The sequence below is a fragment of the Boleophthalmus pectinirostris genome, unplaced genomic scaffold (assembly GCF_026225935.1).
Source record: "Boleophthalmus pectinirostris isolate CB_2022bp ecotype Guang Dong unplaced genomic scaffold, ASM2622593v1 HiC_scaffold_19, whole genome shotgun sequence".
In the NCBI taxonomy this organism is placed as follows: Eukaryota; Metazoa; Chordata; class Actinopteri; order Gobiiformes; family Gobiidae; genus Boleophthalmus; species Boleophthalmus pectinirostris.
Genome location: NW_026571140.1, coordinates 13,491,326 through 13,505,407, shown reverse-complemented (window position 1 = coordinate 13,505,407; position 14,082 = coordinate 13,491,326). Strand labels below are relative to the sequence as shown.

At 37.0% G+C, this 14,082-nt stretch overlaps 1 protein-coding gene across 2 annotated transcripts; it reads right to left on the bottom strand.

Annotated features, from left to right (window-relative positions):
• Positions 1 to 6,199: 6,199 nt before the first annotated feature.
• dhcr7 (7-dehydrocholesterol reductase) lies at positions 6,200 to 13,449 on the bottom strand. 2 transcript variants are annotated; one of them, XM_020927483.2, is made up of 8 exons: positions 13,347 to 13,449; positions 12,687 to 12,789; positions 11,321 to 11,543; positions 10,428 to 10,518; positions 9,600 to 9,813; positions 8,402 to 8,606; positions 7,935 to 8,066; positions 6,200 to 7,176 (listed from the first exon to the last, which is right to left on the bottom strand). In XM_020927483.2, the coding sequence occupies exons 2-8, from the start codon at positions 12,785 to 12,787 to the stop codon at positions 6,712 to 6,714; spliced, it is 1,431 nt and encodes a 476-aa protein (XP_020783142.1). In that variant the 5' UTR covers positions 12,788 to 12,789; positions 13,347 to 13,449; the 3' UTR covers positions 6,200 to 6,711. The 2 variants fall into 2 exon arrangements, with proteins under 2 accessions (XP_020783142.1, XP_055010576.1); XM_055154601.1 differs by lacking the exon at positions 13,347 to 13,449 and having other exon boundaries at positions 11,321 to 11,452; positions 12,687 to 12,792.
• Between the last annotated feature and the right edge of the window lie 633 nt (positions 13,450 to 14,082).

The following is a 14,082-nucleotide window of genomic DNA, read 5'->3' as shown; positions in this document are numbered from 1 at the left end:
TCACGGAAACGGGAAATGGCCATTATCTGTTTTTTCCATCATTCATTTAAACCCAAAATCGAAAACTGAAAAAAATGAATCAATATCCTTTTTTTCATTTTGGTTTTGGAAACAAATTATGAAGAAATGTTTTTTTTTTATTATTATTATTTGGTTTTATATTGAAAAACAAATGAACAAATGATTATAGAGATTATAATACCCCACAATATGCCATTAAATGCATCTATCTCCATGGCGACAAGCTGATGACGCCAGAAGATCAAACTACATTTCAGATCTGTGGAGCTGAAACCCTACTTGCAGGATTACAGAGTTTAATGCTATACTATTTAACATTCCAGACAACGCAATAACATCTCCTTTGTTGAGAAATGAATTGCTTCCAAATGGTCCATAAGGAATTTTAACTTCACCGTCATGTCAGCTTTGAAGCCTGGGATTCTAATACAGTTGCATGTACCCAATAGTTTTCTACTATAGACACCGGCCGTACATTAGAAACAGCTTTAAACCTGTCCATAAGTTATCCATCATGTGTTTACCTCTTCACCATCACGCCCGGTGTTCTCTGTTAAACCATGGGGAGGCTTTTGTTTAGTCTGCTGGTCAGTCTGCTGGCCTCATCATCCATTAGTGGCTCTGACAGGCCGGGTTAGAGGTCAAGGGTCAGAGCAGAGCAGACAGAGGCAGAGGAGTGGGACGAGCATCTGGAGATCGACACAAGGTCAATGGAAGGGGTTATCGGGATACGTGCGGTGGATGCTTCACCTGACGTTATATCAATAGCACTAAATATCAGTCAGGATAATGGATGGGAGCATGTTTCCGTACTATGCAGCTATGCTTGTTAAAGGGAGCATGTATTGACTGACATCACATGTATTGTATGAGATAAACATGGAAATGATGGTCAGTTTGTTTATGTTACAATTTGGTGTTTTGTTTCTCAAGACGATTATCGAGTCAGAAGGCAGGATGAGCATCACACAAGTCTCTCATTTGCGTTGCCAGTTTCAGAGCTGAAATCCAGTTGGTTTAAACATTAGAGGACTCTCTCTGATCTGAATCCTCACTACCTAAACCCCAGCACCAGCAGACAATCATTAACCAGCACTAGTGCAGCCGTGTAATCGCACCAGTTTCAGTTGTGATTGGAATACATTGCATTTTTTTTAAGAACGCAGGCTACATACAGTCCCATTAATGTTTCTATATTATGCAAAATTGACTCTTGTTTCATTCACACACCCTGTATTATTCTTCATTCTACATCTTCAAAACTCAAAATGCTTTATTCCACCTTGTGATGTCAGGTAGTGGTAGTTTGCAGGTTATCAGTTACTTTTTTACCTTTAATTCAGTAGTGATTGTCAATTCCAGGGCTGAAATTATTCAAATGATTCGAGTGAAGGCGTATGGAGTTTATTAACACAATGGAGCACTTCCTGTATTACCACATGACATCTCAAAGTGGAACAGAGTTTTCTGTTTAAGAGAAGAACTCAGCTTAAATATGAATATGTGAATGGAACAAATCACAACTCTGGATGTGTTGTTGATGATGAAAGAACATAAAAACATAGATCAGAAAATAATGTAATAAGGGCCTTTTAAACAAAATGACAGTTTTCAGATTATACATTTACTATTTAAATGACCAAAATGAGATTATTATTAAAATAAAAATAAATATTACATCAACATCCCTACATACTTTTTCACTGTCTTTTAAAAGGCCTGTATGAGGACAGAGTTCATAACAATGATAATGCATACTGTCTATAAGATTTCTCATTGTTCAACTGAAATCAACGCTCAAAAGCAGGAGAGGTGAGTGACAACTTAAATGGCTCTCAAAAGGGCTAATTGTTCACCTATGAGCAAATCTTGTACATTTACATTTTAGAAATTGCAATGCCAATATCTGATAATGCAACAGTAAAATAGTTAAACAGTTAAATGCTGTCTGATAGTGTGCCAGCTTTAAGGCCAGAGAGCAAAGGTGAGATTGAACTATAAGGTGAGGTGAGACGATGGGTAACAGGTTTCACACGTACTGGTAAAAAAAAAAAAGTTAATAATAATAATAAGGGTCTGGACATATGAGGAACATTGTGATTAATCGAACAGGTATCCACACGTCAAACTCCGCCCACAGCCAGGTGTTTGCGCTTAGAAACACCTAGCTGTAAGCAGGGCAGTCTTTTGTGCTGTAACCAACTACTGGAAATAGGCTCTATTCACGCTTACGTCACAAACCAGGAAGACGTTTGGAAAGATGTGATTACAACCTCCCAGGCCAAGTTTTCTTCATCTAAATGTCATTGGAGCGTTCTGTTGCGTTCAGCTATTCAACAATTACAACCATACCTCATTTTTCATCATTTCTCCACTGACGCACAACTCCGAGCGCACTGGGTACATGCGATTAGAAGAGATGACGTGGCCAAATTCAAGACTTCATTTTACCATTGATCACATTTACTTCAGTGGGTTTGATCACAGTCGGTTTGAATAGATCCATGTTAGGCGAGCCCAGTGTCGATAACTACACTGAAGTTGTAATCGCCCTAACCCTAACCCTTTCCATACGTCTTCCTGGTTTGTGACGTAAGCGTGAATAGAGCCCAGAGGTTGGACCAAGTCTTTGTTTTGCAAGTAAGTCTCAAGTCTTTGAACTCAAGTCCGAGTCAAGTCCCAAGTCAAAGACAAGCAAGCCCAAGTCAGAGTCTCGAGTCACTGGCCCGTAAGTCCAAGTCAAGTCCACGTCATCTGATTTGAGCTTTAAGTGATTTCAAGTCTTTAAAACAAAGTACCAGATTTTTGCAGTTTAAATGAATTTTAAGCTCAATTACTATGTATGTATTACTATGTACTATATTATGTACTTAAAAAAAATCATAGTATATTTATATATGAGTATTTATGTAAGATTTGTAGAAATTAATTTAGTTAATTTTTCCTTTTTAAATGTCTTGACAAGATATTAGTGTGAATCATTATGGTCATAGTAAAAAGAATTCAGATTTAAAAGTGCTTCTCAAGTCTTCTCAATTAGTCACACTTGCAAATCCCCGCCTCTGATAGAGCCTACTGCAGAGGCCACTCAAGACAGCACAAACTTAAGTGTTTTTGACAAGAAAGTTGCAAATTTACCCAGTTTGTGCTAAAATTGCCAAGAAATTGTAGATGATGCCACTAAAACACTATGTAGTTTATTAGGGAAAACAAAGTGGATTTAGCGTTTAGCTCCACTTTAAGTTAAATAAAAAAGTGACATTATTGAGCTGTGGTTTGCAAGAATTGGTTGCAAGCCCATCATTGATTCAATTGACATGAAAAAAAATAAATAAAAATTATGATAAAATAACATTTTCTTTTGCAATGGGACCTACCTGGACAGACATAATTACATTTTAACATGAAATCAACATGCAAAATAAGTCTTTCAGTCGATTGCCAGAAACTGTAAATTGAACCATTAAACGTACAATAATAAAAAACACCATTATTTATTATTATATCGAGTCTCAATTCATTTTCAAGCACCACGGCGCCTTTTATAGCCTCTTCTCGACCTGGAGTGCTCTGTTGTATTTACGATAATCGGCAGCACCCTCACTTTGCTGACAAATCATGTACTTTCCTACCTCTCTTGGGTGCCCCTTTTCGTCTCTCTCACCGCTATAAACCACAACACTTTTGCCCCTCAGTACTCATAATAAAAACTAATTTGGTTTCTGGGGAATTCAGGCCAACTGAAACTGAGAAGTGGCACCGACTCTATAGGCTATATACTATCCTGTTGTGTTTTTGCCATTCCTCTCATTAGTATTGATGTTTTGCATGCACATCACGCTGGGGTGTTTCCATGGTGACACAATGCACACATTAGCGCTGCCAAAAAGTTTTAAGATAGTCTGAAAGATCAAGAAAAAAACAGAAAATAGATTGAAACAACACACACATTTGCAGGAGCCTGTGACCAGACTCAGACTTCCAAAAGGGAAATTACTTGAACACAGTAGCTCACACATCACAATATAAGATAATAACAAAGAGAAAATTAAACAAATGATAATAATAAATTCTAAATAAGTAGCAAAAACAAAAAACAAGCGTCCATGGTCCTGTTTAGGTGTTTCATTTTCCAACAAAAAGACTATTAGGGATGTAACAATAACCAAATTCACTAACTGTAGGACCACACCAACAACAACACAGTGCTAAGAAGTTTATTGATAATGTACGAAGCGGGGCAGAGATGGCTGGGTTGAGACTCTAGGTGGGAGCTCCGTCTCAGTTTTCAATTGGCCCAGCTGGAACGGGACCCCCCTCGTAAGGATCTTATGACTGAAAGATGAACAAAATAGGCTAGCCGAGACAAACTGGGATGATGGGAAAGGCTGCTATATAAAGGCTTCTGGGAAATTAGAGGTGTGGTCGAGGTGAGTTGTGGTTCGCTGGTGAGAGGAGAGGGCGGTTGAGGCGTGGTCCTGCTCCTGAATCTCAGTTAATCATATTAACTACATATGTCGTGATATCGTATCGTCATAGTTCTCACAATAATATCGTGGACCATCACAATATATCGAATTACAGTCTCTTTGCTTAAATTAAGAGTTATGTCGCAGCAAGAGCTAAAAAAAGACAGAGGAACTACACAGACCATTATCTTTTGCTCCATTTCATTGTAGACTACAAGAAGAAATAACAGTTCTAATCATTTTAACTCTTAGTTTTTAGGATTAAGTCTTGTCAAGGCATTTTAAGAGGAAAAAGTAGCATATTAACAGTTTTGCCTACACAAAATACCACAAAATATCGTACCGTTAGGTGTATATCGTGAAAATATCATACAGAGAGATTTGGATATTGTTACATCACTAATTGTGAGCCTCCACACCATATTGTGAGCTTTCCCACAATATCGCAAAAAATGTCCAATCTTAAGGATCATACTGTCATGATATCGTATCATGAGACTAGAATATCGTTACACCCCTACTGACTATGCTTTCATGTACAAGGGACTTGCTTAACAGCACAAATCATCTAATCTGTTAAAATTCTAGCTAAATCAGCTCTTTATTATTATATTAAAATAAAGCTCATATTAAACTCTAACTAAGCCTCAGATAGAGCAGTGCCTCTAGTTAGCATTAGCTGCGAAATATCAATAGCCAGCCACTTTTTGCAGATTTTTCTTTTTGACCTCTACCTGGCCTTTTAAAACTAATTAATGGTTAGCTGAAAAGTTCACTTGTATTAAGGATCTTAAAACTCCGTCAATGGTTAAACTTCCAGAGTAATTATAAAACTCAATTTCAACCCAAAAGATCTACTGTTTTGTCAATGCAACTGTAACTCCTGCAAACTATAACTCCTTTTCACCATCAGCGATAATTAGAGAATCAATACTGGCAGGGAAAAGATGTTAAGTGGCTTTGTGCACACGGAACAGTGAGTTGAGTCTGAAATGTATTGCTGAACAAAGGAGTATTGATTAGTTATCCATTGTGATTATAGGAGTAACTTGTGTCATTAGTGTAAATGGCGAGGCTCAGCAGCGGGTCTGTGCTTACATAGCATTGCACTGGCCATTATACGAAAGGTAGAGCAATCAGTGCTCAGTGTTAGATGGTGGTTTGTCATTTTTCAACATTATGTTTCATTATTCATAAATTTATGAAAATAATTAATAAAAGTACATGTGGAGGATGGATGTCTTCATTAAACTAAAGAGTAAATGTATTGGCTGATGTCTGGTGCCCTCTGGTGGTCACTCCACGGTTATGGCAGCTAACTTACTAATTACTAACTAATTACTACAAAGGAAAAACACACAAAAATTACTTCATAATTAAATACAATACTTATGTTAGCCGTTATGTGGTTTGGAATAGTTGTTTTTATCTTTTCTTTAATTTGCATATATATTTGCAATGCATGGAAAGTCTGTTACTTCAAGCTTACAGATTGCCTTTTTATATGGAAATACATTAGGCTACTGTTCCTGAGACCCATACTCAATGAGCACACTTTATAGAGGCCAAAAGATATAGCTCTATTGGTATGCAACGTTGACAACGAGAACTTAACATGACCTTTTGAGTTTTCAAATGTCATGTGAGGAGTGCTTTATAATTTACAAAAAAGAAGAAAAAAAATTATATATTTAAAAGCATTGTCAATTTATTGGCAGTATAAAGGCAGAGTTAGAAAAATACATGTTTACCCACAAATACAATTGTGTTTGGACATATACAGTCAGCAGGAAATGAGGGAATTTAAACAGCACTATTTCTGCGGTTCACTTTTTTCTGAATCGCCTATGAAAAGTATATTTAGTTTACATAGCAAAATGGGTTAGTATAGTATTTTTATACTATTTTATATATATATACTTTCTTCCTAATGTCAACCCTAATACTTCTCATCAGTCACTTAAAATTACCTGTGGCAAAAATAAGCATGTGTTATATCAGTCACAGTTTTTGCATGAAGAGAGAACTCTCTGAAGTGGAATGCAAATACCCCAATATTGTATTTGACTAAACTGCAGCAGCAAAATAGCTTTCACAATGTAACACAAGTACATTTGTTTATTGCGGTAACTTAGGTATAAAAGGCAGTGATGACTGTGAATAGCTGGTGTCATTTATCCAATTATATATTTTTTGTAATTTACTAATTGTCTTTATCATCCTAAAACACTCCTGGGAGAAGCCGGTAAGGTACTGCATCTGTATACTTTTTCCAGTCTTTACCATATTTACTGCTGCACCGATGCTCATCCCTCACACATCGGTGAACAAGCAGGATGGTCATGTAAACAATGTAGAAGTATGGGAGCAGGTGACCGAATCCACAAGCTGCACAGTAGGCCAGTGACCCCATCAAGTCCCCCGTGTAGTTAAAATGCCTGGCCACACCCCAGAATCCAGAGGTGAGAAGTTTGCTTTTGTGTACCCCACCATCTGATGAGCGATAAGAGCACTCAATGTAGGAGGGCTTTCTTCCCCAGATGGTGCAGGCTCCCTCTGTGCGTCTGAACAGGTCCTTCTGGTGGTTGGTGGAGCGGAAGATGTAGTAACCAGCCAGGCCCAGAAGCAGGACTGAAAGGGCGTGGGCGTCGGACAGCTGGACAGGGTGGTAGACCAGATACAAGCCCTGAAAATGCAGAAGGACATGACGGTGAAGAAACATAAACAAAATAGGATATAGTAGTTACATGACAGTAAAAAATACGTTATACAAAAGGTTCAAGGTACAGTTCAAGCACTGATAAAATGCTACAGTTTCTATTAAAACTCAAGCTTTCATTATATAACTGGTTCATGGTTTTTCAACTTCCTATGTAATGCTATTTTGAAGACTTTTCACTATCAAAAATATAATATTTTATTTTGAATTGCTATGGCATCACTGCTAGTTTTCCATTACTCTGCAAATCTTACTGGACTGATACTGATACAACACCCAAGGGCAATAACGGTTTTCCCCTTGATGAAATTCACCAAACATTCTCTTTGTTCCAGCTTTAAATCCTTGATCCTGGGAACAGTTGACAACACTGAATATATGACTCTTCGCTGATCTGATTTTTGTTTTTTTGTTTTAGTCTTTTTATACTCTATATTCATTATTTGATTATATTTGTATTGAATCTTAATATTAGATGTGTATTATTATGTCATGATATTTATAATATTAAATATTTTCTATAATTCTATGCACTACAGTTTGTGTTATTTGTGGGACCAATAAAAATACTATTATCATATTTTATTTTGTCTAAAGATGAAGAGGAAAAAGTATACCACTCTGCTGCTGATAGAGTCCTTCCTTTCAGTATTGTATGGTAAACTAAATTCCACATAAGATGAAGGTTATTCATTCTAACACATTATTTAAATGAGTGTAAGTACCTGCAGCGTGTAAAGATATGGCAACCACACACAGTCTCCCCAGCCCAGGTACCATCCAAAGTGATCATGGCAGATATCAATGGTCTTCAAGTACCACGCCTCGTTCCAGAAGAAATCCAAGACATAAATAGCCTAAGATACAAAGTTAGACAATTAAACACGACATCATAAAAATAATTAACCATAACAGAAAAAAATGCATTGTTGTTATGTCCGTACTGTATATTTTGCATTATATATATATATATATATATATATATATATATATATATATATATATAAATATATATATATATATATATTTTCAGTCAACGTTCATTTTTATTTAACACCGTATTTTTGTATGCCTTTATTTTACCATTTATGTTGTACCACATTGTCAAAGCAAGTTACTATTTTCTGTTCATGCAGTTTTGTTATGCTCCATTTCACCTACTTTTTTTAATCACTTATACATAACTCCTTACCTGTAAAACATTAACTAGGATCATGGAGTTTGTGACGTGTCCGTATAGCTCCTGTTGCTTGGCCATGTAGGACAGGTTGATGAGAGTCCAGGCCACAATTCCCGGTCGACCGTTGAAGAAGAGCTTAAAATCAAACCACTTCCCAATCCGTGGGTTAAACTCAATACCCATCATGTAGTTGTAGAAAATATTTCCGGTGAACTTGCTGTAAAAAGACAAGTGAAAAGACAGCAATCAGAAAATGTCACACCAGTTTGTATAATATTGAAACAAAGTAGAAATTGTAGAAATGTTTTCATACATTGTAAATATTGGGTTTTTCTACACGCTTAGTCATCTGGTTCTAACCCAGCAATCTGTGCTATAGTCATAGTACCACTGCTACTACTACTACTACTACTACTACTGCTACTGCTACTACTACTACTACTGCTTCTAGTATTCCTATTATAGGGTCTATAGCCTGTTACAATGGCATTAAAATGATCTATCTTGCATTAATTTTAATAGCAGGTATTTTTAGAGCTAAAAATTGCGTAAAAACTGCATTCTTACGACGAGCATGGTTACTTCTCCTCAGATTTGAGGTGTAACTTAACCTGGTAGCGTCACCTGCTTGTCTACTTGGGGATAGCGGCCCCTCCACCAGAAAAGTTGCTTACTGCACCCTTAAGTAAGGTATACTTACCTACTTCAGTATACTTTGTTACAATGTGTTGATAAGTTTAGACAATATACTACATAGACAGTTTACTCTTCATTTACCTTTCCCTTGATTAGTTTTCTAAATCACATTTTTCTCCAGTGAGCTATCTGTACAAAATGAAAATGCCAGAGAGCTACTAGTCTTAAGAAATTGAGTATATATAAGAGCCATGGCAAGCCTTAGACATACAGTTAAATGCCTATAAAACAAACTATTATCCATTTATTAGTGCACAAAGTTAGGAATCAAAATGATACATGTGCAATGGTAAAAGGCATTTAATTAATCCGATTTTACTTATTCAGCACAATACGTGTAATTCAGAAATCCCTTGGCAAGCTACTTGGAAGGGAGTGGAGAACTACCAGTAGCTCCCAAATTACAGGTTGGAGACCCCTGTTCTAAATACAGGGTGCCAATAATACAACTCCTTTTGTACAATAAAGCTTAAAACACAAATATTAAAACTTATTTCCCGGTGGAGACACTTACCAGTCTTCTGCATTGGTGGGGAACAGATAGGCCTTTACAAAAGCGAAGGTGGACACAGCATAGCCCAGTATGTTGGTGCACCACAGCAGGGGGATCCAGTTGTCAATGATGATTGTGGGAGAGAACCAGTGGAAGTAGTGGGCATTGGCAAACCACAGTGCATGAGTGATGAGCCAGCACTGCAGACCGTTGATCTCGTATTTGTTTATGAGACCTAAAATAGATTAGAAATGAAGTTTGCTTGCTCTTTCCATGGGTTTCAGAAATGATGGATTGTTTGGACAGCTGTCATAGCAATTAATAGATACAAAATATTACAAAATGTTACAACAGGAAGCAAGCTCATGGTGTGCCTTGATGTAACCTGGGACAGAAGGAATTTTTTTCTTTGTATTTAGAAGGAAACTAAATACAGAGTTGAATATTTTTGATAGCATTGGACATATTTATCTTATTTAAGCGGTAATTTAAGATGTGATTACATAACATTGGAATATCTCAAAATGTGCTGACATAAAAAAAAAAAAAAGGGAATTTCCTATCACTTTAGTTTCATGTGAATAAGCTTAGGAGATATTACCACAAGAAAAAAACTGCATATAGGCACAGTAGTAGTCTATCTAGGGCTGTACTTAGCAAAATATGGGAAAAATGCATTTCGACACCTGCGTAATACTTAGAAACAAAGTTATTTCATTATAAATTGCAAAGTTATACATCAACTACCCACTGACTAATGCATTAAGTCTTGAGCTGCTGAGCTGAAAAAGTGAATTATTGTAAAATCATTTGTATTCTGATATTAAGAGTATTATGAATATAGATTACCTGCAGGTGTACGTGCTCCGTCCTGGACCCCACCAACATATCCTGGGATTATTTTGTGAAGAAAATCCGGTATACACATATACAAGAACACCTATGGAAGACATCACCATTCAATTTCAATTCAGTAATCCAAATTTAAGTGCATATGACTAGTATCTGTGGTGTATATTTATCATTTATCATAGTTTCAGTTAAAGGTGAACTGTGTAACTATTCGGCTGGAGGTCCAACGCCTTCTTGTTTCTAAGAGAGATGCCATTGGTCTGTGTGGAATGTTCCGCAATGTGACATCAAACAGCTCTACCTTACATTTATTTAATTACAGGTGGTTTTATTGCTCAAAAATACCTAAAAAGGCATTCTCACCTCATTTTTAACTTGGTCTGGTTTGGTTGCCATGAAGATAGAAATGTTTAATGCCATACTGTGAAACATTTCGAACAAAGCAATAACATCTTTATGAAGAAAAGCATTTGACGGACCCTCCACCACAATGCACCTTTAAGTGGCAGTTTGTGGGAAAACGTTGAGAAAAAAGTACAAAAATACAAGAAGTAGTGAGTTCTAAAACGGAAGACCTCTACCTGACATGAACAGCAAAAATTCAACCCAAAGTGCAGGGACAATTTACAAGCAAGAACACATTTTTCTGGCAGTATAAACCATCACTCAACAAAATAAAGGTGTTGTCATTTATTCTTATTAGTCTAATCATAATTATTGTGGAACTGAGACAAGTTTAGTCCTGTCGTTAGTTATGGAATTACCTCTTCGTATGTGACACTTGGGGAGGGAATTTTAGTAAAAATCTACATCGTCAGTGAAATGATGAGTAGTTTAACCTGTCATGTGCACTATTAAAAATGTGCTTTGAACTAATTTCTGTGTCTTACCTGGAAAGAGACCCAGATGGCATACACTTTGGCAGCAGACCATGTGAAGGAGGGCGAGCGCTCAAAGATGGAGCGCAACGTGGCCTCACCGGTGATCAGGTCCAATATCGGCTCAGTCACAGAACACCGGTACTGGTCACACGCCATTATAAAGTAAAAAACAATGAAGGGGGCAAAGCAGAGCAAGAAGATGACGCTCATTAAGGAGAACCAGTCCACCTCCCTGGAACATACAAAGGGCGATAGTATTTACAATGCCCTCTACTAATAATAGCACCTCTGAATATTACTTGTAAGTAGTGATGAAGGTAACTTGGTGTTCTAAACATTCTGACCTCATCACTCAACAAAGTAATGTCTTCTCCAGCAGTAATTTGTGAAGATTTTTGGTCACCTATAGACTCATCCTGCCATTGCATTATGGTGAAGATCCAGTTTACAAGGTTGTAAGATTATAAATTACTAGATTTTTAAAAAGGAAGTGTATATAAGATTTGGATTTTAAATTTCATAAACATAATTTCTCTGGGTCCCCACATACAAGACAAAGATGCTCAAATCAAATAGCTCTTACTGATAGCAAATGTAAATAATTGTAATTCTGAATTACTCTGAACATGATGGTGAAGTTTTTATGAATTTGGTGTTTTGGTTCTGGAGGTTCTGAGCTTCCACATGAGAAAACTTTGTATGACCTCTACATGTAGGGTGATGGTTGATTGTAGTTCCTTTTTTAAAACTGTAAAGAGTGGAGACTACTTTTTTTTTTTTTTTTAACTGCCCGAATGTTGCCAGTTGTGATTAATGCATTTATTGTTTCTTTGTGGTCAGGATACTAAACTAATACAATAACTTATAATAACTTGGATGAATCATATTGTTTCCATGTATTCTATTTAATAATCTTTTATGTGTTGAATTTTTGTAATGATATAAATTCCTTTTGGTCTTCTACATCTGTGCACATGTCCCTGTACTCACACCTGATTGGTCCATGTTGTTTTTTTCTAACTCTAAATCAGATCTTACACTGATTCAGAGCGAGATAGCTATGTGGAGTCCCAACCTCTTTTCACTGATATAAATCTCTAAGTTTGCTCAATGTAATACTGAATTTAGCCCAAACCCAGCCTAAACCGGCTTTTAGCAACAGGCCTCACATTCTTAATGGGTGAGGTGTCAAGCCCAAGGACACAGCAACAGTATGCACTGATTGGAGCTGTCAACAATTCCACTACCTGAGCCACTTTCAAGGATGTATTTTTTTGTAGTGGGCAGGATATACCTACATTTAATTGACTTCAAATTAATGTGTAGACCTAGTTAAGTTAGGACATGGGCTTTTACTGTAGTCACTAATACTGACCATGCTCTTCCCCACTGCCCTGGCTCCTCCACGTGATTCTTAGAGGATTTGCCATTGGTGCTGGGCTGTGTGCGTCTCTTGGTGGCCTCTGTGCTGCTCATCTCTGGAAAAGGACCATAATAACAGATTAAAATCTTTGGTACAGCTGGACATTGCACTTTGGATGGTAACAAAACACTAATGAGACCATCAATACCACAAATCTAGTTCAAATAACATAATTAATATGTAACGTATGGTCTCGGACATGAAGCTGAATTTGTGTAATAGAAAACATAAGACATGTAAGCCATTTCAACACTAGACACAATCTTGTTTAAACATGTTAACTCCTGACAGTTATAAAAGCCAAGTCATATGGGGTTAGCCTACTTTACTACACTTAACCCCATGATGATGCTACAACGAAAAGCAAAGGGTGGGAAAAGAAAGCATGCATGCAAAATGTAAAAGACTACTTCTAGATTGTAATTCACTTCTTAAAAATAATAAACACGGCTGTCAAAATAAAATAAATGCGCAACAATAAGCTTACTACAGAGCAACAACAACCAGATGTGCGGCTCAGTGTACAATTACGCATCCTATTTTGGAGACTACACGACGCAAAACAATCCCATATCCAAATGATACACAATAGACGGGCTGTATTTTACTCACCTGCTCCAAAGCGTAATCCAAGAAGCAAAGACGCGCTTTTCTCTTTTCCTGCCTCCCTAGCGGTGCAGCTTGAGGTCTCACGTAACACACGGGTTACGAAACTACGCCCATAGCGCCACGACGTACGAAGAATCCACCAATAGGAAGTAAGGAGAGGCGGGCGCGAGATTTGACTCTGGTCTGTGATTGGAGGATAAAAACTGGAGCGATTTGGCACCTCTCCATTCTCCACTGAATGGAAGATTGCAAAAGGTAAACAGGTGATAACTTAAGCCTAAGGTTATGAAAGAATAATATTAATTGGTAGTTTAACTTTAGATAGTGGGAGGTCAAGTTGTTTCTAATGCATTTATCCATTTGTGTTTCAGACAATAAAGACAGTAAACACGTTTCAAAATAAGCCAACTAAATAGTGTTAGCCCACCCACTGTGAAATGGACAAACTACATCAAAATTGTCTCTTGTGAGCTTTAAGTCGTGTTAGAATGTTCTTACCTCATCATAAACATACCTGGAGTTGTCACATTCACATATGTTTGACTAACACTTTTTTTTTATCAGTCTGTCTACATCTCCAAAGCTCAGAATGCTCTGTTCCACCTTGTGATATCACAAAGCGGTAGTTTTCAGGTTAACAGCTCTTTTTACCTTTAGTTAATTAGAGATTGGCGAGTCCAGGTCTGAAGTTATTCAGATGATTTTAGTGAATATCTATATACAGTTTAAAAACATAATG